We start from the raw sequence: 26,409 nt of genomic DNA, 5'->3' as shown, positions 1-26,409 counted from the left end.
TTCCATGGCCACTAGGAACACTGCAATCACTAAATAGAGGAAGTTCCACAGTATCCTAGTAATCTTTCAATTTATTACCATCTCAATGAGACACACTGAGCGGCAAACAAAGTACTCAAGAGCATGATGTGTAGGCTTTATCTCAACAGGTTTTACAATGTTTGACCAAGAGCAGAACCTGTGCAGTCATGTGTTTTGGATAGCAAGTACAAGCAGTTTAGAGTCATTCCAGATTATCATAAATAACTGACAGCTGTATCATATTTAAACAGGTAGTTGATCTATCTATCTATCTATCTATCTATCTATCTATCTATCTATCTATCTATCTATCTATCTATCTATCTATCTATCTATCTATCTATCTATCTATCTATCTATCTATGCTAGTCCATCCGTATCTATCTAACTTTCTTTGTCTCAAAACCACAGAGAAAAGCTGGAATGTACCAAACACTTCAGTTGCACAACAATGCAAATGCAACGTCCCTCTTATAATATTTTGATCCTTTTGAGCCCAAATTTGGTGTTATAAAGCAAATAACAGACTTTGATTTGTGCACAGATTCAGTATTTCATAAATTTAAAACAAGATGAGGGAGATGTATTATAGCTGTTAAAAAATAAATAAAATAAAAATAAACCTTTTATAGAGGTTAAAATGTAAGTAAATAAATTTAAAATGTAATAAATAATACATTTAACTTTCATAAGTTGAAATCTTAGGCTATAGACCATTGGTGACAGAAATGAAACCTGTAAAATAAAGGTAGAATATTGTAATGACCACAAGTTCTCAAGCATAACGTCTAAAATATTGGGCATGTGGGCTTCATGAGCTGAGCTAACATGTGTGTTTGATTTAACCAGTAATTCATGTCATTTGTCCAGTTATTTATACTTAATAAGGTATAAATATTAAGTTTGAATTCTCTAGTGCTTTTTCACTTAGACATTCTATTTTAATAATTTAATAATTTTAATAATGATTAAATTAAATTTCATATAGGCTATAATATATGAAATTATATAATAAATAAATGAAGAGAGAGAGAGAGAGAGAGAGACATTTGAAAAAACAGATAACATGATTTTCAAAAATCATGTTTTTTCATTGTGCATTCCAAATAATCTCAATCAAACTGCAGTTGGGTTATTTTGATTAGGTAAAAATAACTCAACACTGCTAACTAACACAATAAAAACATGATAACATGACTTTCGAAAATCTTTAAAAAATGGAGTTTGTTTTTGCAAATAAACTCGTATATATATATTATAATTAAAAAGGTAGATTGTTATTATTTTATTTTATTTATTACCAATTATTTATACATTTTTATTTGAGAACCCGCAATCTTTAATCCAAGATTATTCATTCATGTATTAAAAAAAAAAAACTACAGCAGAATCACAGCAGCAGCACTGCTCAACACATTGGATGAGATTAAACTGAGCGCGGAGTGGGAGGAGTTGATGTGGGAGGAGCTGAGCAGTCAAGGCCACGCCCACTGCCAGACAGACCGGTTAGGCATGAGAGACCCATCACCCGAAGGCATTTGATCTACCTGAGAGTTGAAGGAGCGCACATCTGCTCAAGACACCAACTAAGCTTTGTGTTCGGTTACATAAGCAAGAACAGCAGAAATCAGCCAGTTCAATGTAGCATCCTGCTAGCACGATCATTAAAGCAGGATTATAGAGCTCATCATCTCCCTATGAACAGCAGGTAAGCGCAGAACTAATACTTTTCTGCCCTTGGAGATCTCGAAGACAGTTATTGAATGCACTTGATTGAATTCGAATAAGAAATGATAGCATGCCTGCATAAGTACAAGGTTTATAAGGTATACATTATCAAAATATTCTACTGAATGATTTAATTTAACTGTAATATCAAAAATATTACTGAACTTCATCCTGTAATTATTGTTACATTTGAATTAAGTATTTTATTTTTAAGTAACTTTACTATGATTGTTATAGTTAGATGACAAGTAAGAAGATGCAGTGTGCTTCATATGGCAACATCTAACTTTGCATGTATTCAAGTTAAATGGATAGATAGATAGATAGATAGATAGATAGATAGATAGATAGATAGATAGATAGATAGATAGATAGATAGATAGATAGATAGATAGATAGATAGATAACTGTAGATTTCTGTACACTTTTTGTACAGTTTTAAAAGTTGAGTCTATATATAGTACAATATTTTCTATACAATATATATTTTTGTAATGTTTGACAACAGTGTTTTTGAAATGGTGCAAAAGTAGGCCTGTTTGTCCAAAAAAATGTCAACTTGTTAAATCAGTGTAAAATGTTGTTCTCACTTTACATGAAAGAGTTTATATACAGTGTATTTATTGTTGTATTATAAATATGGAATCTTTGAATCAATATGAGTGATTATAAATGACCTACTGCTGCACACAATTGCATATTAAGTAGTAGGCTGCATGTTATCATTGTGCGTTGCTATTATAATTCATATACACTTAACAGGTACTGTGATGTAAAGTGTGACTTGAATCTTTTTGATTTTGACATGATCATCAAGTAGCCTCACACTGGCCCAGAATCAGAGCAGGGCTTTACAGTCTAAGTATACTAGCGGGTGGAAAGTGCTGATATAGGTTTTCGTTATGTAATGAGCTTTGCATTGGTCTAATCCTGGGAATAAGAGGACAGAATGGCTGTGAAGTCTCCTGTGTTCTAGTTTGTCAGTGCAAGTCAACAGTTTCATAATGGATGACTTGTTATGTTTCAGAGTTAAGTGCTGATTTGTGGTGTCATATTTGATTCTTTTGTTAGCTGGAATGGAAATGCAGTTCAAAATGAGGCGGAGATCTCATTTGAATATTGATTAGAATATTTATAGTCTGGAATATGGACAGTTTCTCTAAAGCTGGTTAATTGGTTACAACAGAAATGAATGAAATAGATATTTAGCTTGTATTGCTTGCCTTTAGTTTATACTGAGCTTGTAATAACATATAGACTTCTTTAATCTTTTTATCGTATATCATGATATCACTGTAAAAAGTGATGTTGACTTATTTAAAAAAAATTGAGGAAACCCGTTGCCTTAATATTATTAAGTAAATAATTATGTTTTTTAAAGAGTTAAGTGAACTTGACAATTCACTTAATTGTTGTCTATTTAATCATTTTAAGGCAACGAGTTTCCTCAGCTTTTTTAAGTTCACTTTTGCACTTCCCTGTAATGCTGAACTGAGGTTTCACTTTTGGTAATGCAATAAAAAAAATCTTAATTGTTGGTCTTGACATGATCAACAACCTGAGGTCAGACAAAGTGTACGAGCAGAAATCGTAAAAATTTTACTTTGCTGTTCATATGCATAAAACCAATCAAATCCAGGCTTTGTGCATGGCGTTGGGTACTGAATGCACTGGAAGAGCGGACAATAGCTTCTTAACCTGATTAAACTGAGACCTGCCATTTCCTAAGCGGCCATTCAGCTGATTGTATCATTGAAAGTGTTCAACACACTTATCGCTCTGGTTGTTTATTGAGCCGGCGATAATAAAACTCCTGCTATCGTGATAGTCTGACTTTTGTTGATTAGAGCCATCTTGAGAGCCTGGGTTGCCAGTAAGACTCAAACGTGTGAAGAGTAGAATGTGGCAAGCAACAGTAACAGTGTCAGTAACATCAATAACAATCAATATATATATATATATATATATAAACCAGTTTTGTAGCTTTTCATATACAGTGTATTGCTCTTAATGTTTTGAAGAGGGGTTTGTGGGGATGTCAGTTTTCCATTCAGCACTGACCTATTTCCTGTTTACTTGATGAACTCACTCACTTCTGCATAATTTTATGCTTTTATTGCTTGGCATCATCAGGTCTATGTGAAGTACAGATCCTATGTCAGAGTAATGTTGTTACAGATGTTTGCACTTCAGAATTAATCATTTTTGGAGAGCTGCGTTTACTCCGTTGGTTCTCAAACTGCAGTAAAAAAGTTAATCAAAAAGACTTAAATTGTTATTCATTGAAAAGTGTTCCTTTTCATGGAGTTCTCGAGTCCCAGACTTAATTTTAGAGAGCTTAATTTTCATTGAATAATTGCATTTCATTCTAGTCTTCCTAAAAATCCATTGTATAGATATCAGTAGACTTGATATACAGTGCATACTACTTTTACGGTAATTTATGGACTGTTATAGAGTTTTTGTATCTCTTTAGTGCTTGGCAGATGAGATCAATGAAATATACAGTTTGTAGGCATAAGTTGTAGATATCCTGTAATACCCGAAACATTGTCACAGTAGTTTTTCACTTTTTTTGAGTTTCTGGCAACAACAGCTCCAAAGTTTTTATTATAAAGTTTTTTGTTGTTGTTGTTTTTTCCAGCCACTGAGTGACAATTTCAGACAGGTGTTCATTTTTCTCAATTACTGTAGTTTGTGCTATTGATGTAGGACTGTTCTATGCTAAGAAATAATGACTGAACATAACCACAGAGCTTTTGAATTAGAGTTTACATGATTGATTAATAGACATAATGGAACATCAGTCTGGCATTCAGTAATTCACTGCAATTTGCTGAGCTGATGTCAATAGAAGTCATTCAAAGTCAACAGAGCTTGCTTTGTAACAGTTAAAAAATACATATAACATGAGCAGACTAATGCAGTACTGAAATGTTCTGTGGAAATCTGGGTGAAGCAACCATGGATATATCCGTCTTGGTCTTGCAGAAACGTGAGTTCACAAGCACGAGTGCTGATATGTGTCTAGATTACAAGGGAAGATGTCAGAGAGCTTGTCCGACTGGTTTCACCGTTAATATAAGTTGCTCTGTTATTGGAACAACAATGCCCATTTTTATCTATACAAACAGTGAAGAGTATTTTGGGATCTGCTCAGCACACGTGCTATTTCTCTTTGCTTTTCGTATATAAGCTTAGACAGCCTGTAAATATGAAGCATGATTTTATATCAAATTCAGAGTCATTCCTAACATACTTCATAATGCCACCCACTTACATTAAAATATCTTTGGGCCAAAAGCCTCTTCATTACTAACTACAATAACATTTTGGAAACATTGAGTCATTTAACTGTGATTCATATTTTGTATTCAGAGATTACAATTCTGTCATCATTAACAAGCTGTTCCAAATCTGTATGAGATTTTATTTTTGAAACACAAAAGAAGATATTTTCAGAAATGACAGCCTGATTTGCATTTTCTGTTATTTTGGACACCACTGACTTTCATTGTATGGACAATGAAACAGTTCTTCAAAATGTCATATTCTGTGATCTGCAGAAGAAAGAAACATTTGGAACTAGTGATTAGGAATTAATAAATGACAGAATTTATTTATGTGTTTGTTTGTTTATCCATTTGTTTTTATCCATTCATTATTTATTTATTAGTTTATTTATCCATTAATTAATTAATTTACTCTTTTTTTGCTCATTCATTCATTTATTCATTCATTCATATATTTATTTAAATTTTTGAGTGAACTGTCTAAGTTTATTTTACTTTTCAAAAGTCAGAATTGTCAAACAAACTCAGAATTGTGAAGGAAAATAGTCATAACTGTGAGAGAAAAACTCAGTTGCAAGGTATAAACTCTCAACTGTGAGAAAATGTCAGAATAATGAGATTTTTTTATTCTGTGATTGAAAACAAGCTTCCATAACTATCCCTTTAAGAAAAAGGCAATGCAATAAAGACAAGCCTGTTATTTTATTGCTGCAATTTTGTAAAACAATGAGTAAATCAAAGAGTGTCATTAGTAATTCATCATGAGTTTACATCTACATTGTTAACTGATTATACCTGAATGACGACAGACTGCTTTAGAGATTTGTGTTAATTAGTCTTACGCAGTTATCGCCACCCACCTAGACGACTAGATATGTCCCCAAAGACACAGGTCCACCTGTCAACAACGTAATGATCTTAATCCCTAACGTTAGTCTGGATTTGGCTCACGGCCGATCACCTTTCAGGTCTATGTCACCCACTAGTGCAACTCTACACCTCTGAAGAGGAGGCGGTGGGTTGGATCTGGCTTGTGCTGGATGGTTATGTATTGTGCAACTGCTGCAGAGTTTCGCTGCGGGGGCTGGAAAACAGTATTTGAAACAACAACACACTATAGACTCACAAATGTCTGATAACAGTAAACTGTCAGGAAAAAAGTCTTAATCGACCGTGAAAGTTTCTATTTGAGAGCAACAGTTGCTTCCTGCTATGGTTTTCCACTAAATTCTGGATAATATCTAAACAGATGGCTCCTATTCTAGGAAATTGTCTTTCTTGGACAGACATTTGGCATGTGACAACATGCCCTATGTACACTGGGAACAAAAATGGTGTAGATAGAGTTTTCACTGAGAAATTGCTAGTAAATTTCACAATTACAAAGAATTGGCAAGTAACGTAATGAATTGAAAATGAAATTTTGAAGTAAAAAGACTGAAATAGTATGTGCTCCAATGATCTTTATTTGCAACTTTTAAAAACTCATTTTTACAATTTAGAACCAAACCTATGGAAGATTGTTTCAGTCATGGAATATTTTTTTTTTTTTTAGGTAACTGCAAGTTTTCCATCTTACAATTCTAAGAAAAATCTGAATTGTGAGATATACACAATTTCAAGATAAATTAAATTATAAGTTAATGTATCAGAATTTCCAGAGATAAAAAGTTGTATTTATATAAGTGCTGATTAATCGTTTGACAGCACTAATTTATATATACTTGTTTTATTCCTTGGCAGAAACAATACAGAACAAAACAGAATTGCAAGATGTAAACAGCGAATTCTAATAGTTTTTAATTTCTTTCCCTCTTACTTTCTTGTTTCTGTCTACAGTGCAATATATTTGTCTCAAATGCTTTTAATAACCATACAAATTGAATCATTATATCGTTCTCTTCTCATAATAAGGGCTCTAATGCGCTCCTGCAGGCAAATGATTCACAACCTTGGCATTTTTTCTGCCAAGAGGTCCAGGATAGATGTAAAAAATGCATTTTATGTTGTTGCCATGACTACTAGCACTATGTCATCTTTTGACTGAACTGCTGTCTTGAGTGATAGGTTAAATGGTAAATATAGCCATACTAATTGGAAAATTGCACTTGTTATCTCTTGTTGATATGTGCTGAAACAACCCAAGTAACCGCACTGCTCTGTGACGATACTCAAACTATAACAGACATGCACCCAACATGACTCAATATTTGTAGTTAGTGAAAATGGATAGTTCTGAGCCATTTTGGAAGTCAATATTATTTGCTTATTCTATTTTTATGTGCATAGTTTTTTAATGTTTAGTAATCTACAAAATATTTTTAATGTCTCTTATGCTTACCAAGTCTGCATTTATATGACTAAAAATATGGTAAAAACACCGTATGAATTTGTATAAGTGAGATCGCATGAATTTGTACGAATTGGCCACTTCATAAAATATGTACGAATCGCTGTGAGATCGGGTTGGTTTTCAGTGTCACATGATCCTTCAGAAGATATTCTAATATGCTGATTTGATGCTCAAGAAACATTTCTTACTATTGTAAATGTTGAAAACAGTTTTGCTGCTTAATATTTCAAGTTCCATTCAAGTTAAGTTTTAAAAAATATATATCGGCCTAAATTTCCAGGAAAGACAATCAAAATCGATCAAAAGTGACAGTAAATACACTTATAATGTTACGAAAGATTTCTATTTAAAATAAATTCTGTTCTTTTCAAGTTTTATTCATTAAAAATATACCACATCATGGTTTCCACAAACATGGGTTATTAAAACTGGTAATAATAAGAACCATTATTAACCTCTGAGCATGTGACATTGAAGAATAATTTATTCCTGGCTGCTTCAGGAATAAATTATTTTAAAAAAATTAAATAGAAAACAGTTCTTTGAAACTGTAATATTATTTCAAAATGTTACTGCTTTTACTGTATGTTTGCTAAAAAAAAAAGCATTGATGAGCAAAAGAGACTTCTTTTAAAACATCTTAATTATTTTAACACTTTGACCAGTACACTGTAAAAAAAAAAAGAGCCAACTTAAAAGTTTAAGGCAACCAGCTTCAGCATTTTTGAGTTTTCTCAACTTATTTTTTAGGAAATTTCTCAACGTATTGTTGTATAAACTTAAAAGAAGAAGTTGAGAAAACTCAAGAATCTGCTGCAGCTGGTTGCCTTAAACTTTTATGTTTGCCCAACTTTTTATTTTTATTTTTACAGTGTAGCGTATATGTGACCCTGATCCACAAAACCAGTCATAAGGGTAATTTAAAAAAAAATTATATTTATATATCATCTGAAAGCTGAATAAATACGATTTCCATTGATGTATGGTTTGTTAGGATAGAACAATATTTGGCCGAAATATAACTATTTGAAAATCTGGAATCTGAGGGTGCAAAAAAAAAAAAAAAGAGAAAATCGCGTTTAAAGTTGTCCAAATGAAATTCTTAGCAATGCATATTACTAATCAATTTAGGTTCTGATGTATTTACGGTAGGAAATGTACAAAATATTTTCATGGAACATGATCCTCACTTAATATTCTAATTATTTTTGGCATAAAACAAAAAATCGATCATTTTGACCCATACAGTGTATTGTTGGCTATTGCTACAAATATACCTGTGTGACTTATAACTGGTTTTGTGGTCCAGGGTCATATATTGTTAACACCCATTAGCGTAGTTTCATACAATAAGTTAGTTCCTCACAATTCACAGTGCAAATGGAAAACCTCCTGTATAGGTAAAATGATGGAGCAAAATTAGGTCAGGTAATCCTCCTAGATCTTTTCATAGCTTTAATCTGACAAATATTAACTCCTAATGCCAGCAAGACCTCTCAGAGGTCTATCTATGGAATTATAGGGGACAGAAATGGCAAAGAAGAGTGGAGGGTGGGTGAGAGAGCGAGTTGCTAGATAATCTTTAGATACGTGCCGATTTGTCGACAAGCCCCTGCTTGCTACCGTTCACCCGGCTTAGCAGCTTACCCCCCCTTGGAAGTTATGTAAGATAGCTGTAAACAGTAGGAGGGAAATCTTCTAATGCCAATTATCAGATCAAATGGAAAAATCTTAAAATCAAAGCACCAGAGAGTGGATAATGCCATCAGAAGCACACACAATAAATGAATGGCTGCTGTACTGCTAGAAGGAGATGATATTAATGTTGCGTTTACCCTCACCACAGGCACCACCATGTCTGAATTTTAATTTTACGTGACGAAATTACAAGCCAGTTGGGTTCACTGATTGTCAGTGGCTTTTCCGCAACAGTTCAGAGTGCAGCATTTGTTTGCCAATGAACAAGTATCCAGCGCATTCATTCTAGTCAATAAATCAATGCAAGACTACTTCTGGGTTGTTACCTTTGGAAAGGTCTTGCTTAAGGCCATTATCGCTCCTTCATTTCTTGGCAGAAATAACTTGAAGAACAACAATGATATACACATTGCAGTCAGATATGCCAGTTTGTGTAGTGTTGTCTTCTTACTGAATTAAACTTGGCCCAGGATTCTGCTTTGAAGATTACAGGGTCAGCAATCCGCACACCTTTATAGCTTTACTGATTGATTGCCAATTAAGGTTAATACACAACAGACAAATTAGATGACAGTTAAGGGACAGTTAGTATTTCTATATATGTATATAATCTAAATAAAGGTATATTTTTTTCCCAGTTTTTCTTAGAGAGGGTTTACCAGGGTTGTTATAGTTAACTAAAACTGAAACTAAAAATATATTTTTTAAAAAGCTTCCGTTACTTGAACTATAATTAATAACAATATAAAAATATAAATTACTTTATTATATAATATAATAACATATAATATAAAAAAAATCACATTTAAATTATAATATCAGTCATCAGACATATTTAACAATAATAATAATAATAATAAAAAGACAAAACCATGCAACAAAATTACTAAAAGTTCAAATGAAAAAGAAAACAGAAAATATAAAAATAAAAACGAATTCAAAATAATAAAAACTATAATAGTATCTCGATGATATAAAAATAACACTGGTATTTATTTATTATTTTTTTAAGTGTGCCATGTCCACTGACTTGACATTTGTTTTATTTATTATTTAAATGTTTTATTGGTTATATGCTTTTATTGTAGCAATCTGAATTATTATTATTATCATTATTAAAAATATATTTGTTTAAAAAAATCCAAAATTTCTGGGTTGCCTTGGTGGTATTTTAGTCCTGATGGTCTTGAGGTTTTGGGCAGCTGTCATGTTGCTGTCCTTGGTACTGAATGGCATTTAATGCTGACCAGAGTCGGGCAACATGAGAAGATATGAGACAGATCCCATTCACCTCATCTGACTATAGGGATCAGGCAGGTTAAGAGAAGAGTTTAAGTTCCCTTCTTCCTTCAAAATCATGGCTAAGTCAAGTCAAAGACAAACCCTAGATTCAACAGACACTTTGGATGCTTTGTCTTTCATAGATGGTTTTGGCCTATTGACAGATGACAAAAGAGAGTCCTAGATGTGAGGGGAACAGGCTGAAACTAGAGCGCTGCTGTAGGGCTGAGTAACAGGGCTGGGACAGACGCAGTGGGTGGTGACAGGCCTCTGAGAGATAAGTAAAACAGGACGGGAATATTAAAAAGTGAGTAGAAAGAGAATAGTGTTGAAATGTTTGGAAACCTTTCATTGTGTCTTTCTTCTGTGAAATACAAAAAAAGAGACTTTGAAAGATGTCTTCGTATTTTTTAATGAAAAAAACAATGAAAGTCGAAGGGACCAGTGTTGTTTTGGACCCTAGTGACTTTCATTTTATGGACATAATCATTCCAAACATTCCTCAAAATATCTTTTTTGTGCTTTAAAGAAGATAGAAAGTCATACAGGTTTGGAACGACCTGAGGGGGAGCAGATAATTGTCATTTTTTGCAATAAAGCAATAAATAAACATTCAGTGTTGAATGTAGTTTTTCAGATCCTCATTCTGGAACTACAGAGGTCATAACGGGACATGGTGATATTAAAAACAAATTAGTCATGAGGAAAAATTTATTTCAATGCTTCCGCGTTCCCCCAAGATATTTTGCATTCGCTCAAAAAAACGTATGAGTTCCCCTGAGAAACTTTAATGAAAAAACTCATGATGGAATTAATATGTGGTACGAAAAAAATAGATTTGAGTGTTTTTGAGGGTGAACACAAAGTTTCTCAGGAGTTAGGCGAATGAATGCAAATACTCTAGGAAACACAATTTGTTGTGAAACAATGCAAATATTTTATGAGAATTTGTTTTCTTGTGAATGCAATACTTTTGTCCCTTTTGAGGAAACACAAATGTTTTGCGCAGGGGAGAAGATCCTTTCCACATTCTCATAAACTTGTTGCTGCTGTTATGTTATGGACAGAGACACATTCATTTTTATTTTGAGTTGGGAATAAGTTATAGAGTCATTCTCAAAAGCCTTGCAGTGTTGCATGGAATCATTATGAGAGGCATCTATGAGAATCGGTTTATGAGGATGCGGACAGGAAATAGAATGAATTATTATTTATTGCGCACAATTTACTTTCAAGGTTTTGCAGAATGCAAATGTTTTGCGAAAAAATGCAACATTTCTTAGGGAAACGCAAATGGTTTTTGTGAAAACACAAAGTTTCTTGTAGAAACACAAATGTTTTTGGGAGAGAACCCAAATTTTGTCAGAGGAACCCAGTAGTTTTTCAAGAAAATGCAAAGTTTTCAGAAAATTTTTTTCTCATCACCTTGTCCTTTTCGGGACTCTGTATGCAACTGATGCAGAAATTGTTCAAAAACCGTATATAAATCTATCCCAAGCCAACAGATGATTTTTCAGCAGTGCATATTTGAGTTGTAGGTTTATTGAACCATTCATGATGGAAAGCAACAATCCCATGACCTCCTTCAATCTTCATGCTCGTTGAACTCATTGAGGCTCCATAGGGCTGCCAGCTTGTGTCAGGTCACTGTCATGCACTATTCCACTTTGCATCACACTGGAGAATGAAGCCCAACACAGTTTGACCAGGTCTTTCTATTATGATGATATAATCACTTACATAATCAGATATGGAGTATATGCCAGCTGGAGAAGATTTTTTTTTTTCCTTTTTTTAATCTGTGATGCCACCCTGTTCACAAGGGGAAATAAAAGTTCTTTGCTCTCTCTCTCTCGTCATCTCATTTTCTATCTGTCATGTTTACGTCTATCTCAATCTGCATGTGCTTAGTGCTTATTTTTGTCATCAGATTAATGCTGGAGATTAAGCCGATTCTGCAGAGGAGTCAGATGCCAAATGTATCGGCATATTATTTCCATGCTTAAACTAGTAGCACTTAATATTGTACAGCAACAGAAACTGATACGTTAATTGAGAAAACAGCCTGAATGACCAAATAAAACTTTAATTCATTGATTAGCTCACATGCTTGTTAGCACAGGTTGAATTCATTCTCAAGGCTAAATTCAGATGAAAAATTAATGGCTATTTAGTTTCCAGAAAATTCTCTGTCATGTTTTGCCAGTATCAGTCAGGACTTGCCTTCTGACAGTTTGTGTTTCAGTGCATTACACAAATGAGGTCAGGTCAGAGGTGCCTAGGTCGTGACCTCATCCATCCAGATATATGGCAGTGATTGATTTTGAGATTTACGTATTAGTATGGCCATTAATGGGAAAGATGAGCAATTGATTTAGACTTTACAGAGCTCAGTAACATACTCAGTAACATATCTTGAGATCCCTCAATTCAGATCCTGGCTCTAAGATACTCTGGTGTTTCTTTGGCTCTGTAAAGATGTGGCACCATATAACATTACAACATACCCAAAAGATCAGTGATTTACTAAAAACTTTATAGTCTTGGCTGCTCAGATTGTTTGTGACTATTCATTAGAGAAGTTTAACTTGTGTGCTCTGATCTTTCTTGTTTTTTGCCCAGTAGACTTCTAATCATGTTTAAGTCACAGTTGAAGTAGGAAAATTCCATTCCGATTTCGTAATTTTACCAAAATAAAAGAAAGTAAAATGATGACAACAAATGAACAATTTTTGTATAAAATTATATGATGAATTACTATATATTGCAGTTTGTGTTAAAACAGTAATATGTAATATTTTTACGTTACAGGGTTTTTTACAGTATGTCATAATTATTCAACCCCTATTCAACACTGTTGTTTTTAAGTTCATTGTTTGTATGGTGGGGCACAAAATTATTTTAAAACACAAATAAGTCTTTGGAAACTCTATAAGAAAACTTAACTAACTTGAGCTGTTACACATATGTAAATTTAGCCCATGAATGTACTTAAGTCAAAAGACCTCTCACAAAAGCTATAGAGAATAAATTATATTTTGTTTCCCATTTAAAAACTTAAAAACTGGAAATTTGTTTAGCTGTGTCTGTCATGATGATAGTTCAATTGTTTCCATAGACCTTTAAACCTTTGTTTGGAGGCATGGATCTGTCTGCCTGTTTTATGAGTTGAGCAATTCATTCTGGAACTTTCACATATGCCAATAACAGTATTTCAGCAGAAAGGGGATGTTGAAAAGCACAGCGTAAAACCTTTGCCTCAAGGTTGTAAACATACAGAAATTACCCATAAAACTAGTGGAAAAATTCCCACTCTAGGAGTGCTCTTTTACACGATGCTTTGGCCAGGTAAAATGTAGCAAGTGGCAGTTTGATGACCACTATATTTTTAACTGGTAGGCAGTCGGTTACAAAACCTCATGAAATATAGATGGTACCTTTCAGGTTCACAATAACTAAATGAGTTGGGCTGATCAGAATTGCTCTGTTCTCATGATTCATATTGTCCTTCGATAAGACGTACCAAAGGAGCAAATGATTGAGAAAGTGTAGATGTGATGGATAGGTATTGTTTACTGTATGGCCAATGAGTGACAAAGGACACATTTGATTATTGTGAAACCGCCTCCTGTCAAGAGTACAAGTATAAAACGTTATGTCTTCAGTTTGATATACAGATAAAAACATTTGTGCAAAAACACTTTGTTCTAGGAAGCATATTTGAACACAAACAAAAATGATCAAATCTGACCTAAAAAAAATCATTATCCAACGAATGCTAATTCAGAAAACATTTGATTTGATTTGAGCTGGGACTGCAATTATTTTTGGATCATATTTCTAAAATTCATAAAATATCAGAAGAAGCTTATAATTGACTGCTCTGGATTAAGGAGTTGTTATTTTCAAACGTCAATGAAAATTTCTGAGTTCAGTGTCTGTTTCATTGTAGTGGTTCGTCATACTATATACAGTATCTTATGTTTATACTGAACACAGAAGGTTTATGATGAATCAATTACAGTTACTGTATCTACTCTCTTCAGTTTTTGTACGTAGGCTTTCATTTTTAATTTGCTTGACATTTTTATTTGTAAAGGACCTGTTTTTTAATTCACAATAATTTCCCCATCTAATAAAGAATTTTGGGGTTCTTTATGTCAGTGGAAACTATACAGCTATAATATCTCACTTTTCCACTCTTGTCTCTCAGATCTAAGGAGTTCAGAAACCATCAGGGACGATGAGGAACTCTGGCGCCGTGCTGATTTTGACCATTATTACCAAATTAATTACCACACAAGCAGCAGGTGAGCAGTGTCAGGAGTTCTGTTATAGCCTATTGTTTATGAACCTAGCAGTACAACCTGACAAACTTCAGGACACATATTGTTCACCACTGTCCAAAAGTTAGGGGTCAGTAAAATTTTTTTAAAAGTTAATACTTTTATTCAGCATTTAATTGATGAAAATAACAGTAAAGAGATTTATAATGTTACAAAAAGTTTCTATTTGATATCAATTCTGTTTCTATTCATCAAAGAATGTATCATAGTTTTTTACAAAAAATATCAGGCAGCAATAAGAAATCATTCTTGAGCAGCAATTCAGCATATAAATGCATATGCAATTTTACTTATGAATAGTCTTGTGTCTGTTTCAGACAGAAAAATAACTATTTTACAAGATGTTAATGTAACATGATGTTGAATTCAATAATGTACTCTAAATGGGCTCAATATGTCCACAGGTGTCAGTCCACCAGGCAAACCCAAACTCACAAGCTGTCGCTCTCCAGAGAAGGAGACCTTCACATGCTGGTGGGAGCCTGGAGATGATGGAGGTCTACCCACAACCTACGCCCTCTACTACCGTCTAGAGAAGTCAGTCTCTTCTACTTGTTCCCTTTCTAGAGCCTTTCTTTATAGTCTTGAGAGCAGACTTGAGAGTAGTCTTTAATGCTCGTCCTTACTCTTTTCTTTGGCTCCTAATGAGGTTTCAAAGGTCTTGCTGTGTCTTGGCCTTTCCTCCATTAGTAAGTGGTTTAAACGGTTTTCTCTGCCATGGCTTTATTTCCCTCTGTTTCTGAGCACTTATGTGAAATAATCAGAAACACATACATGACTTACCTCCAGCCAATACGCACACATGCCCGCACACGCTGTCCAATGACTCTACAGATTTTCATCAGAGCGGATCCTCGTTAGTGCCTTGAAGTGTTTTGCCAACATTACGGATTGAGATTCAGCAAGTACTGTACACAAACATCATATCTAATACTGTGTAATACTGCACCGAGGGGAGTTCATAGAATTCATTTTAATACAGTTGGATGTGCTGAGTTTATATTTCAAGTTTGCAATGAATTGTGATATGATTTTTAAAGGAACACTCCACTTTTTTTGGAAATAGGCTCATTTTACAACTCCCCTAGAGTTAAACAGTTGAGTTTTACCGTTTTTGAATCCATTCAGCCGATCTCCAGGTCTGGCGGTAGCACTTTTAGCGTAGCTTAGCATAGATCATTGAATCTGATTAGACTGTTAGCATCTTGCTCAAAACTGACCAAAGAGTTTCGATATTTTTCCTATTTAAAACTTGACTCTTCTGTAGTTACATCGTGTACTAGACTGACGGAAAATGAAAAGTTGCGATTTTCTAGGCCGATATGGCTAGGAACTATACTCTCATTCTGACGTAATAATCAAGGGACTTTGCTGCCGTAAAAAGTCGAAAATCGCAAGTTTTCATTTTCCGTCACTCTTAAAGTACATGATGTAACTACAGAAGAGTCAAGTTTTAAATAGGAAAATTATCGAAACCCTTTGGTAATTTTTGAGCAAGATGCTAACAGTCTAATCAGATTCAATGATCTATGCTAAGCTACGCTAAGACCCGGAGATCGGCTGAATGGATTCAAAACAGTAAAACTCAACTGTTTAACTCTAGGGGAGTTGTAAAATGAGCCTATTTCCAAAAAAAGTGGACAGTTCCTTTAAGCAAAAATCAAACACTGGCTGAAGCATCAATATTTTGGGGCTATTTTTTTTTTCCAAGAAATGACTATATTTTAATTACATATAAATAAGCAACAAAAAAGGTTTATTTAGTCAATTTTAAGGAGTACACTAGCATATATATACTACTGCTCAGAACCTTTTTTTCTTTCTTTTTTTTTTTAAAGAAGTCTCTTATACTCACCAAATCTGCATTTATTTAATCACAATACAGTAATACTATTGAATATTATTAAAAATGATCTTTTAAAATGCAATAATTCGTGTGAAGCAAAGCTGAATTTGCAGCAGCTAACGTGCACATGATTTAATGTGCAAAAAAAGTTGTGCTGATAAATATTTTCATAGAAACATGACAATTTTCAGGATTCTTGGATTAATAAAAAATGTTTAATTTAAATTGATTTTTTTTGTTGTAAACGTATGTCACTTTTGATCAATTAATTTCATCCTTGCTGAATAGAACTAGAAGTTGTGAATGGTACCATAGATCAGCATCAAAGCTACTAAACATGGACTAAATGTCACAAAACTCAGTTTCTTTTTGGTCCAAACATAATAATAAATGTACTGAGTGAGATTATTTCATACTTTTATGATATCAGCATGAGTATTGTTATTGGCATGTTTATGACCAAAATATCTCTCATACGCAGCTCAGAAACGGTCTACAAGTGCCCAGATTACAGAACGGCGGGTGAGAACTCGTGTTTCTTCAACAAAAACGACACATCGCTTTGGGTCAACTACAACATCATGGTGGTGGCCACCAATGCCCTGGGGAAGAACATTTCAGACCCTGTGGAGGTGGATGTGGCCTATATAGGTATGCTTATGAGTTTGCAACAATTAATTTGTACATATTTGTACTCTATAATCCCCTCTCTTTATTTATTATCTCAATATATTTATATTTTTCCACCCCTCTCACATTATGTTCCTGCATAATGTGTCATAATCTTGTGAATTAGCACATAACAGATAGACTACTGTTACAGATTTTACTGCAGTGGATCCATCAATAAGAGGAATTTTACTGCTGCTGTATGGGATCACTGTTGCAAAAGAACATAATTTAGTCCATTGGGTCTTAAAATATCGGTCACATGTTCTCTACTGCGTTATGCCATAATGCAAATTTTTTACCAATTTACAAATTAAGATTCTTGTTGTTTACTTTTAGTAGCAATTTTAGTTTTATCCTGCAGTTTGCAAGGTCACGTTCCTTTGATCTGACGCTTTGTTCGTTCAGTGCAATTCCATCTTATCATTAACTCATATGTGCAACTATAACTGAGACTAATCTTTAACTGATGTTTTTATTTATGCTGAAGGGGTGAAACATTCATTCGCAACGCAAAGCACACTTTTCTGTTCTTTCTTTCTTCCTTCTTCAGCAAGTTTGCGTGCAAAGGTCACTTAGTTTGACCTTATTAGGTGTCAACTAGTTTTTCACCCTTATACTGGAAAAAAATGGTTTTCTGCATTAGTGCTGAATTTACAGTGTTAAACCGATAGTTCACCAAAAAAGAGAATTATGTAATTTACTCACCCTCATGTTCCAAACCTGCATGACTTTTTTTAAATGAGATGTTTAACTCTTTTTATATAATCAAAGCATTAAGTTACTATAGGGGCTGTGAAGATCCAAAACAGGTTTGCAATATAAGCAAATGAGATTTGAGAGCTACAGTGGAGAGCAGTGACTTATATTCCCAGTCTGTTCCTCATGCAAAGCTATACGGCTTTAAAAGACTTGCTTTAAATTGTAAGAGTCATAGAGACACACTTTTTTGGTGCTTTTTGCCCATTTTGGAATTTGACAGGCCATGGTTACTGTATATTTTCAGTATACTGTATGGAAAAGCATAAACATTCAGCAAAATATTACATGCTCCATGGAAGAATGAACAATATACAGGTTTGAAAACATGAGGGTGAAAATGACAGAATTTTCTTTTGTGTAAGTATTTTTGTTAATTAATACTTTTTTATTCAGCAAGGGTAAGGGTACAGTAAAGACCTATATGTTGTTAAAAAAGATTTCTGTTTCAAATAAATGCAGTTCTTCTGAACTTTACGTTTAGCAAAAAACATGTATGTTTATCACAACTGTTTACACAATGATAATAAGTCTTTCTCGAACAGCAAATCGGCATATTAGACTGATTTCTGAACGATCATGTGACACTGAAGACTGGAGTTGTTGCTGTAATTTCAACTTTGCATCACAAGAAGAAATTACATATTAAAATGCATTAGAAACCAGTTATTTTAATTGTAATACTATTTCATAATATTACTGTTTTAGTGCATTTTTATCAAATAGTGTATGGGTCACAGATTCTTTACACACTCAAAATCAAATGTACTGATAAAAATATTAGTACAAATCAGAATAGTTGTGTTAAAGCGAGTGACCACAGCAGTAGGTTTAACTGATGTATATTTTTCTAATGGACCTCCTGTTCTATTCTGTCCTTTCCTTTTCACCCACAGTTCAACCAAACACTCCAGAGAACGTGACAGCAGTTGTGGTCTATGACGACCAGGGTCCGTTCGTGAAAGTGTCCTGGGAGAAACCTCGCACCGCAGACACCCGCTCAGGGTGGATCACGCTAGTGTACCAGCTACGAGTTAAACAAGAAAAAGATAAAGAATGGGAGGTGGGTTTGAAAAAAAAAAAATCTTTGTGTCTTTTGAAAATGTTTGATTATCAGGTACGTTTGTTGCAAGTTAACTAGATTTAAGTCTAGATTGAAATAGACTTTTGTTACCCTGTTTTCACTCAACTATTTAGACATCTAGAACGCAGTTGGACATCTTCACAACATGCTTGGACTAGTATTGTCAACCAACAAGTTAGAAAATAGTTCAAAGTAGCTGTTGTTTGTTTGTGACTTTATCCAAGATCTTAAACGAATGGAATGCTAAGGGCAAGTGGACATGCAGCCCGTGAGCCGATATGAAGTCAGCTGTTACACTGAGCAGTTTAATCATTGACTGTCCCAGTCTGGGTTTATGTCTTCTTTAGTCTGCAGAAACCTGAGGGAGGCTAGATTTGCAGAACAACAGTGACTAGATCAAACCAGATTTTTCACCCCAAAGGCTGCGCTTCAGTAACACAGAGGCATGACCAACAATGATTGCCAAGTGACAGAGTAACCTGAGAGCAATAGTATTGGCTCATGAACTGAGACAACACGTGTAACTGATGATTACTGCTGATGATGTAATTGTCTTCAGTTTAAATGCTAACTGGATAACAAAATAAGTCAAATCTACTCTGAATTCACACAAATTGAAGTATACCTTTTGCAATGCAACAGATATACAGTAGTATATGTATTTTTTATTTAATATTATATGATTTCTTTTAAATACATTTATTTAAAAAATTGGTTTAGTTCATTGTAGTGTTATAGTAGCTTATGCTCTCTTTATATCTGGGTAAGAGTATGATGCTGGCTTCTATTCTGATCTGAATTCAAACAACTTTAAAAGTAGACATATAAACAAATGTGCAATATGCAACAAAATTAAGTGTTTAAAAAAAAAATATGCAATTAAATTAATTATGTTATTCGTAATAATTATAAAATAATAAAAGTAACAAGTTGTAAACCTGAAACATTTCCACCTCTCATCCTTTACTTTCTATTTAGTTTTTTTTTATTATATCTATAAAATATAGTTAGAAATAGTTATAAATCTCAAAAAAATTATATAAATTCTATATATATTTACATATATATAGAATAATGAGATTTATAAATTATGCTTATGCTCTCTTTATCTCTATCTAGGAATATGATGCTGGCTTGCAGAAATACTACAATGTGTTCAGTCTTCACCCTGATAAAGAGTTCATGGTGCAGGTGCGATGTAAACCCGATCATGGCTTCTGGAGTGAGTGGACCCAAACCACCTACGTCAAAATGCCCGACTGTAAGTCTTTATTTTTCTGCAGTAGAAAAATTTCTAAATATTTTGTGAAGAATTTTTTGCTTTAAATTTGTAATAATATTTGAAAAATGCTGTAGATTAAAAAAATAATAATTTTATAATACACAATATTTGTTTTTATATTCACATAAATGTATTTATATTTATGTACATTAATATAGTAAAAAACAATTATTATATTAAATGAACATTATTTAATTATTATTTAATTATATTATCAGCTTTAACAGTGTTTATTATTATTTTCTGGTTTAACTTACATTTGTAATCCCATATTTTCAATTGTCAGACTTTTGAAACATAAATATAAAAATAGATGTAAGACACTGAAAATGAAAACCCCAAACATATAAAATGTGCACCAGGAGTAATACAAAAGATCTGAAAATACGTGCTCTATTTCAGTTTAGACACATGTAAAACAAGCAAAACATTTCTAGTCCAGTAGGTTGAGGCATGCGTGAAGCCTATTAAATTATCATCCAGCACCGCCAGAGAGTCATTTCAGGACCACAATCTGTGTCTCCATGGTCTCCTACTGAGCCTACGAACAAATCTGCTCTACACATATGTATCTAGCAGCACAGACAATTCTAGAGGGAATACCAACAGGCCTTCAGTTTCTCCTGGGAGTTATGAACTCATCTTCACCCGGCTAGCACAACCTCAGCAGCGCACGCAGCTCTGGCTGGGCCTCAGTTGCCCCAGAGCTTCCGTGGAAAGTCAGACCCGGTGGGAGTTGCACCTGACGGCGGCGAGTATGAAATAGAGCAAAATGAGTCTGAGATCAGCCTGTTTCCAGCTCACAGCATTTTCAAAAACCACGCTGTTCCAACTTGTTTATTTTGAGAGTTTGTCATTTTTAAATGCAGTGACCCAATTTTACCTACTGCTTATCCTGGTATTTTTTATTATGATTTGTCTTAAGTGGAAAAACAAATTGCAGTAGAGATGTACTCTATTCATCACCATTTCCTTATTTTGTGTTTGTGATATATAGATATACCCAGAGAGCGTTCGCTGTGGATCATTATCACGATAATCTCTGTCTTCATCGTCCTAATCCTCACCTGGACACTAAACGTGAAACGAAAAAGGTATGTTTGACGATTGTTTTTATTTTAATTGAATGTGTTGTACTTATTTTTTCATTTTCATTTTTCATATGCGTATATTTTAACAATATATCGCTGGTTGATATCTCATCTTATTAGATTTGCAGTTTATTTTATATCATCTAATACCACCATTGGTAAATGTAAAAGTCATGGCTGTTAGTGTAACTGAAATCATATTTGCTCTAATCATTTATAAATATCATTGTTCTTGCTGACGAATACTCAATACAATTAAACTGCCATTAGAGGATTGATCCAGATCTTGCAGCACCTCGCTTTACTCTCAAATGTAGTTTTTAGGCCAGTTTCTCTCAGCACAGATTTAAATAGACAAAGATAGACTAATTACACTGTCAAATAATGTGAGGCATTTTCAACAGTACAAGGACGAACGGGATCCAAAATTAATCTCTTAATCCTGTCGGGACACGTGGAAGCTTTTGTTCCGTATTCTAGATAAGTCTCTTTTCAGTATCCATAGTGCTTATATTATGATTAAGCAGGATAACATGTTGAAAGACATTGACCTAGGCATTAAGACAAATTACTAATCAACTCCCAAACACCTCAAGAAAATATCAAATTGTTCTAAATTCAAATTAAGCACATTTTGTCTACTTGAAGTATTTAAAGAGTTTGTTTAACCTTTGAAAAAACAGTTCAGTGTCTACTTTTTCAATCTTATTCTGGTATTTGTATATTTGTATTCAGTGTGAAGCTTTGTTTGCTGCCTCCTGTTCCTGGTCCAAAAATCAAAGGATTCGACAAACAATTGCTCAAGGTAATAGAAAAATCACTCATGCACCTCGAAAAAGGCCTGTGTCCAAATAAACTCAGGTTAGCTTTAAGGTAGTTATTTTTAGTGTTTTTTATCAGCATGGTAAATGGAATCTTAGCTTTTGTGTGTTTGTTTTACCTTCAAACAGCTGACGGCATGTATTTTGTGAATGCTATTAAGTATTGTGTTATGCAACCATTTATTTATACAGTATTTATACAGTACTGCTTTACAGTAATAAACATACCCCTGCCTTAAGGGATAATTCACCCAAAAATGAAAATTCTGTCATCATTTACTCGCCCTCAATTTTTGCCAACCCTGTATGAGTTTCTTTTTTATGTTGAACACAAAATAATAAGATGTTCTGAAGAATGTTGGTAACCAAACAGTTGCTGGCAAAAATAAAGGTTTTGATATTCATGCCACATTCTTAATTGCATTTTTGAGGCAGTTATCTCACTTGCTTTACTTGCTTTTTTACAGAGCGGAAAGTCAGAGGAAGTTTTCAATTCTCTGGTGATCCAAGGTTTCCCTCCAACCACCGATTACGACGACTTACTAGTGGAGTACCTTGAGGTTTACGACAATGAGGAGCAAGAGTTGGTACTGGACGGTAAAGATCTATCAGAGGACTGCATTAAGTCCAAAAGCCCGTCGGACTGCGACTCGGGCCGGGGAAGCTGCGACAGTCGCACTCTGCTTTTGGAGAAGTGCATGGATGGACGGGAAGGAAGCAGAAGCGGAAGCGATCAACATCACTACAGCCAGCATGGAGAAATGAGCTGGGCTTCTACTGAAAGCAGTGAATGCCAGGGTCTCGAACCTGGTTCTCCAGAGTCCTCTGATGGACGTGTGAAGACCTGGCCTGTTGTGTTTTCATCTCCGCAACCCCACCACCATTACCAAGTGGGAGCTGTGAAACCGGTCTATCACAGCGTCCCAGAGATCCTCAACCATTCATTGCCACACGCAATGCCAACCAACTACCACCAGCTACACCATCAGGACATCCCGCAACAGGAGGGCCGCTTCAGTAAGCCAGTCTGCCAACATTCCCAAAGCTACAACCAGTTTAACCTGGATGGACTCGAAACTCCTGCTCCCGGCGTATCTCCGTCACGTTCTCTGGAATATGTAGAGGTGCAAAGGGTCAACCCTGAGAATATGCTACTGCTTAGGCCGCTTTCGGACCCAAGCCGTGAACCTGAGCGGTCCGATTACACTGGGGAGGACTACAGCAAGGTCAAAGTGACATCAAACAATATTCTGCTTCTGCAGAGGGATACGTCCCATCAGTGTGTGGACGATTACAGCCAGGCCGATCAATGCACAACCCAGCAACCACCTCACGCCTGCAAACCTGTCATCCACCAATCGAACAGTAGAATGCCACAGGAAGCCATGAGGGTGATGGGAAATGGTTATGTGGATTCAACCGTCTTAATGCCATCCTATTAGCACATAGTGGTCCAGTGCATGAATGCAATCTGCCTCAATTGCAGCAAAAACAATAAGCTGAACAGAAAACCACTAAACTTTTAAGAGCGCATAAGCGTTATTCTCCCTCTCAGATCTTGCTACAGTGGTTTAATGAAGAGGATTTATATTTATAAAAATAGATTGTATTAAATGTAAGCAAGAGGGTCTTGTTTCTAAGCTGAGATCTTTTATGTAAGCACTGTAAAGAGCCTGGACTCTTGAAAATAAATGTTCTTCATAGGCTTTGGAACATCCATGGAACCTTTGCATTGCACAAAAGGTTCTTTATAGTGGAAAAAGATTCATTAGATTATTAAAATATTTCTAAAATGTTTCACTAAAAAAAAAGGTATTTTACGAACTATGGACTGAAATGTTCTTTGGGGAACCTAAAAATGGTTCTTCAGGGGCATTGCTGTGTAACCCCACCATCTTTTGATACCTTTATTTTTTAAGAACATGAGACGTCATTGATGTAGTTTCTTTGACAGATTGTGTACTTTGTTGAGGTGATACTTATAAACACCAAAATCTGGTTTCTTTACACTTAAAAGAACTGTTAAATCAAGTCATTAAAGTTTACATGAGATCCCATTTACTTTAATGCACATTTCTTCAAAATTCACTTAACTGCCTCTGATACAATGTTTCCTTTCGGCTGTATAGCCGTTTAGACAGTGTGATTTCACTGGAAATTAACGATCCAGCAACCACCACTGGAATTCTTCTATATTTTTATGCTGTTTTACTTAGAGATATATGGTATTTTGGACTTGTGAATGTCATTTCATGTTAACTTAATGACTTGTCATGTTTAGAGATTCATGAGATTTGAAAACTTAGCACTTAGCATAGTTGCCCTCAGCAGTCCAATATGCATTGTTAGTGTACGTATTTTCGTCATGGCACTGTTACGTGTTCAAAGCCACTACTTTTTTATGCCGCTGTTCACTCCTAAACTACATGACGGGGCCTGTTGCTATAATGTAGGCCTACATGGACTATTTTTTTATGAACTGATCTTGAATATTACCAGTGTTCACCCAATTCAAAACTTTAGCTTGATGCATTTCACTATACATTGATAAAAATTCAATTTAAATCTCCTGCTGCATATTATATAAACACAAGCACATTATTTGGAGTCAGAGTCAGTTTATACCTACTGTAATCCTGCTGGAAACATAGTTTAATCTCAGCCATACGATTCAAAATGTCTTTGCTTATTAATGTTACAATAATGCAAAAGTAAATAAATGAAAAGGGATTTGAACTGATTGTAAACTTTAAAGAATTTGCCTTTGATATTTACAACTCTCAGGTGGAGGAAAACTTGCTTAAGCACTCCTGCTGAATGTATGTATTCTAAATGTTATTGGCACTGATTTCAAACACAAAAGCACAACCAGTGTAAACAGAAAAATTGCAAACTGCCAGCATTCAAATATTTTTTCAAATATTTTACAGTGAGTTGTTCACTCTAAGAATTTGTTTCTATGAATGTTAACCTTGTGAGAATCTATTTTCCAAGTCTGTGTATCCTTAAATCATAGTTAGCCATTAATTCAGCACTGCAAAGTTTTATGTTTGTTAAAAAAAATTAATTATAAAACATATTTTTACAATTATAGCGATAAATATGCATTTAATCCAACCAAACAGTTATCTTGTGCATGTACAAACCATTAAACCAGTTACATGGAGACAAGGAAGATTTTAGCCCTTGCTAGTGCAAGAGTCAACCTCCACATGTTGCCTTATTTTATGCATAAATCTCTGAAAGCAGACTGAGTTGTATTTTTTGGAAAGGGTCATTTACTAAATATACATTTATGATTGAAGTTGCATTACGCATACATGTAAATATACAATAATTATTAAATTGATATATATAATTTATGCATTTATATGTAACCTACAGATAATTTATATACTAAAAATAGGTTTGTTAGGTTGGCCTAAGCCATACATAAATCATCCCATCTAACTTTGTTGATTTGTGAGTAGCATAACATTTTCTCTGTTGCTCAACAGTCATTATAAATCTGCATGGAAAAGCATATTATTTTAATAGATTTCTAACTCAGACAAATCTACAAAATGCGTGTTTGTAATAGTATCTAATTTAATGTGAAGCCTCAGGGCAACAGTGTGAAATAATATTTAAGTCTTTTCATCTGAAGTAAGATATCTTACAGTAAAGAAAATGCATATGCAGATTTTCTCATTTAGGGATTACATTTTTCTAACTGAAATCACATTTTGACTTCATTCTACCAAACCCAAAACCATCTGACTAAACGAATTGTCACAAAAATGTGTTATACACTAAGAATAATTTTATTGCTATTTATATATATATATATATATATATATATATAGAGTTATGGAGATATTTTCTTTACTGTTAAGTCACTGGAGGTGCTGAAATTAAATTTGCGATGTTAACCTATGTAAGAAATACATCTTGTGTGTTCTACTGTGTTCTGCTTTTCCATAAACATTATTTGTGAAATCACATATAGTAAAACCATTAAAACATATGCTCAGATTGTTTCAGATGTGTTGGGATTGTTATTCTGAGAATGGCTTTTTATTTTGCTGGTAAACATTTAACCAAAAACATTCAGGCAATGCATATACACAATAGAATTGTTAGCAGCTAGAAAATAAT

General features: G+C 34.2%; 1 protein-coding gene across 1 annotated transcript; it reads left to right on the top strand.

Moving 5' to 3' along the window:
* Positions 1-1,553: 1,553 nt before the first annotated feature.
* Positions 1,554-25,387, top strand: LOC306862442 (prolactin receptor-like). The gene is made up of 9 exons (XM_079405251.1): positions 1,554-1,729; positions 14,588-14,684; positions 15,125-15,257; positions 17,048-17,217; positions 18,891-19,057; positions 20,198-20,339; positions 21,358-21,454; positions 22,187-22,256; positions 22,740-25,387. Exons 2-9 carry the CDS (start codon positions 14,618-14,620, stop codon positions 23,712-23,714), a joined length of 1,821 nt encoding a protein of 606 aa, XP_079261377.1. The 5' UTR covers positions 1,554-1,729; positions 14,588-14,617; the 3' UTR covers positions 23,715-25,387.
* Positions 25,388-26,409: the final 1,022 nt, after the last annotated feature.

The sequence above is a fragment of the Barbus barbus genome, assembly GCF_936440315.1.
Source record: "Barbus barbus genome assembly, chromosome: 43".
NCBI classification, from domain to species: Eukaryota; Metazoa; Chordata; class Actinopteri; order Cypriniformes; family Cyprinidae; genus Barbus; species Barbus barbus.
The sequence above is the reverse complement of the archived record's forward strand: the minus strand, read 5'-3'. Positions and strand labels throughout refer to the sequence as shown.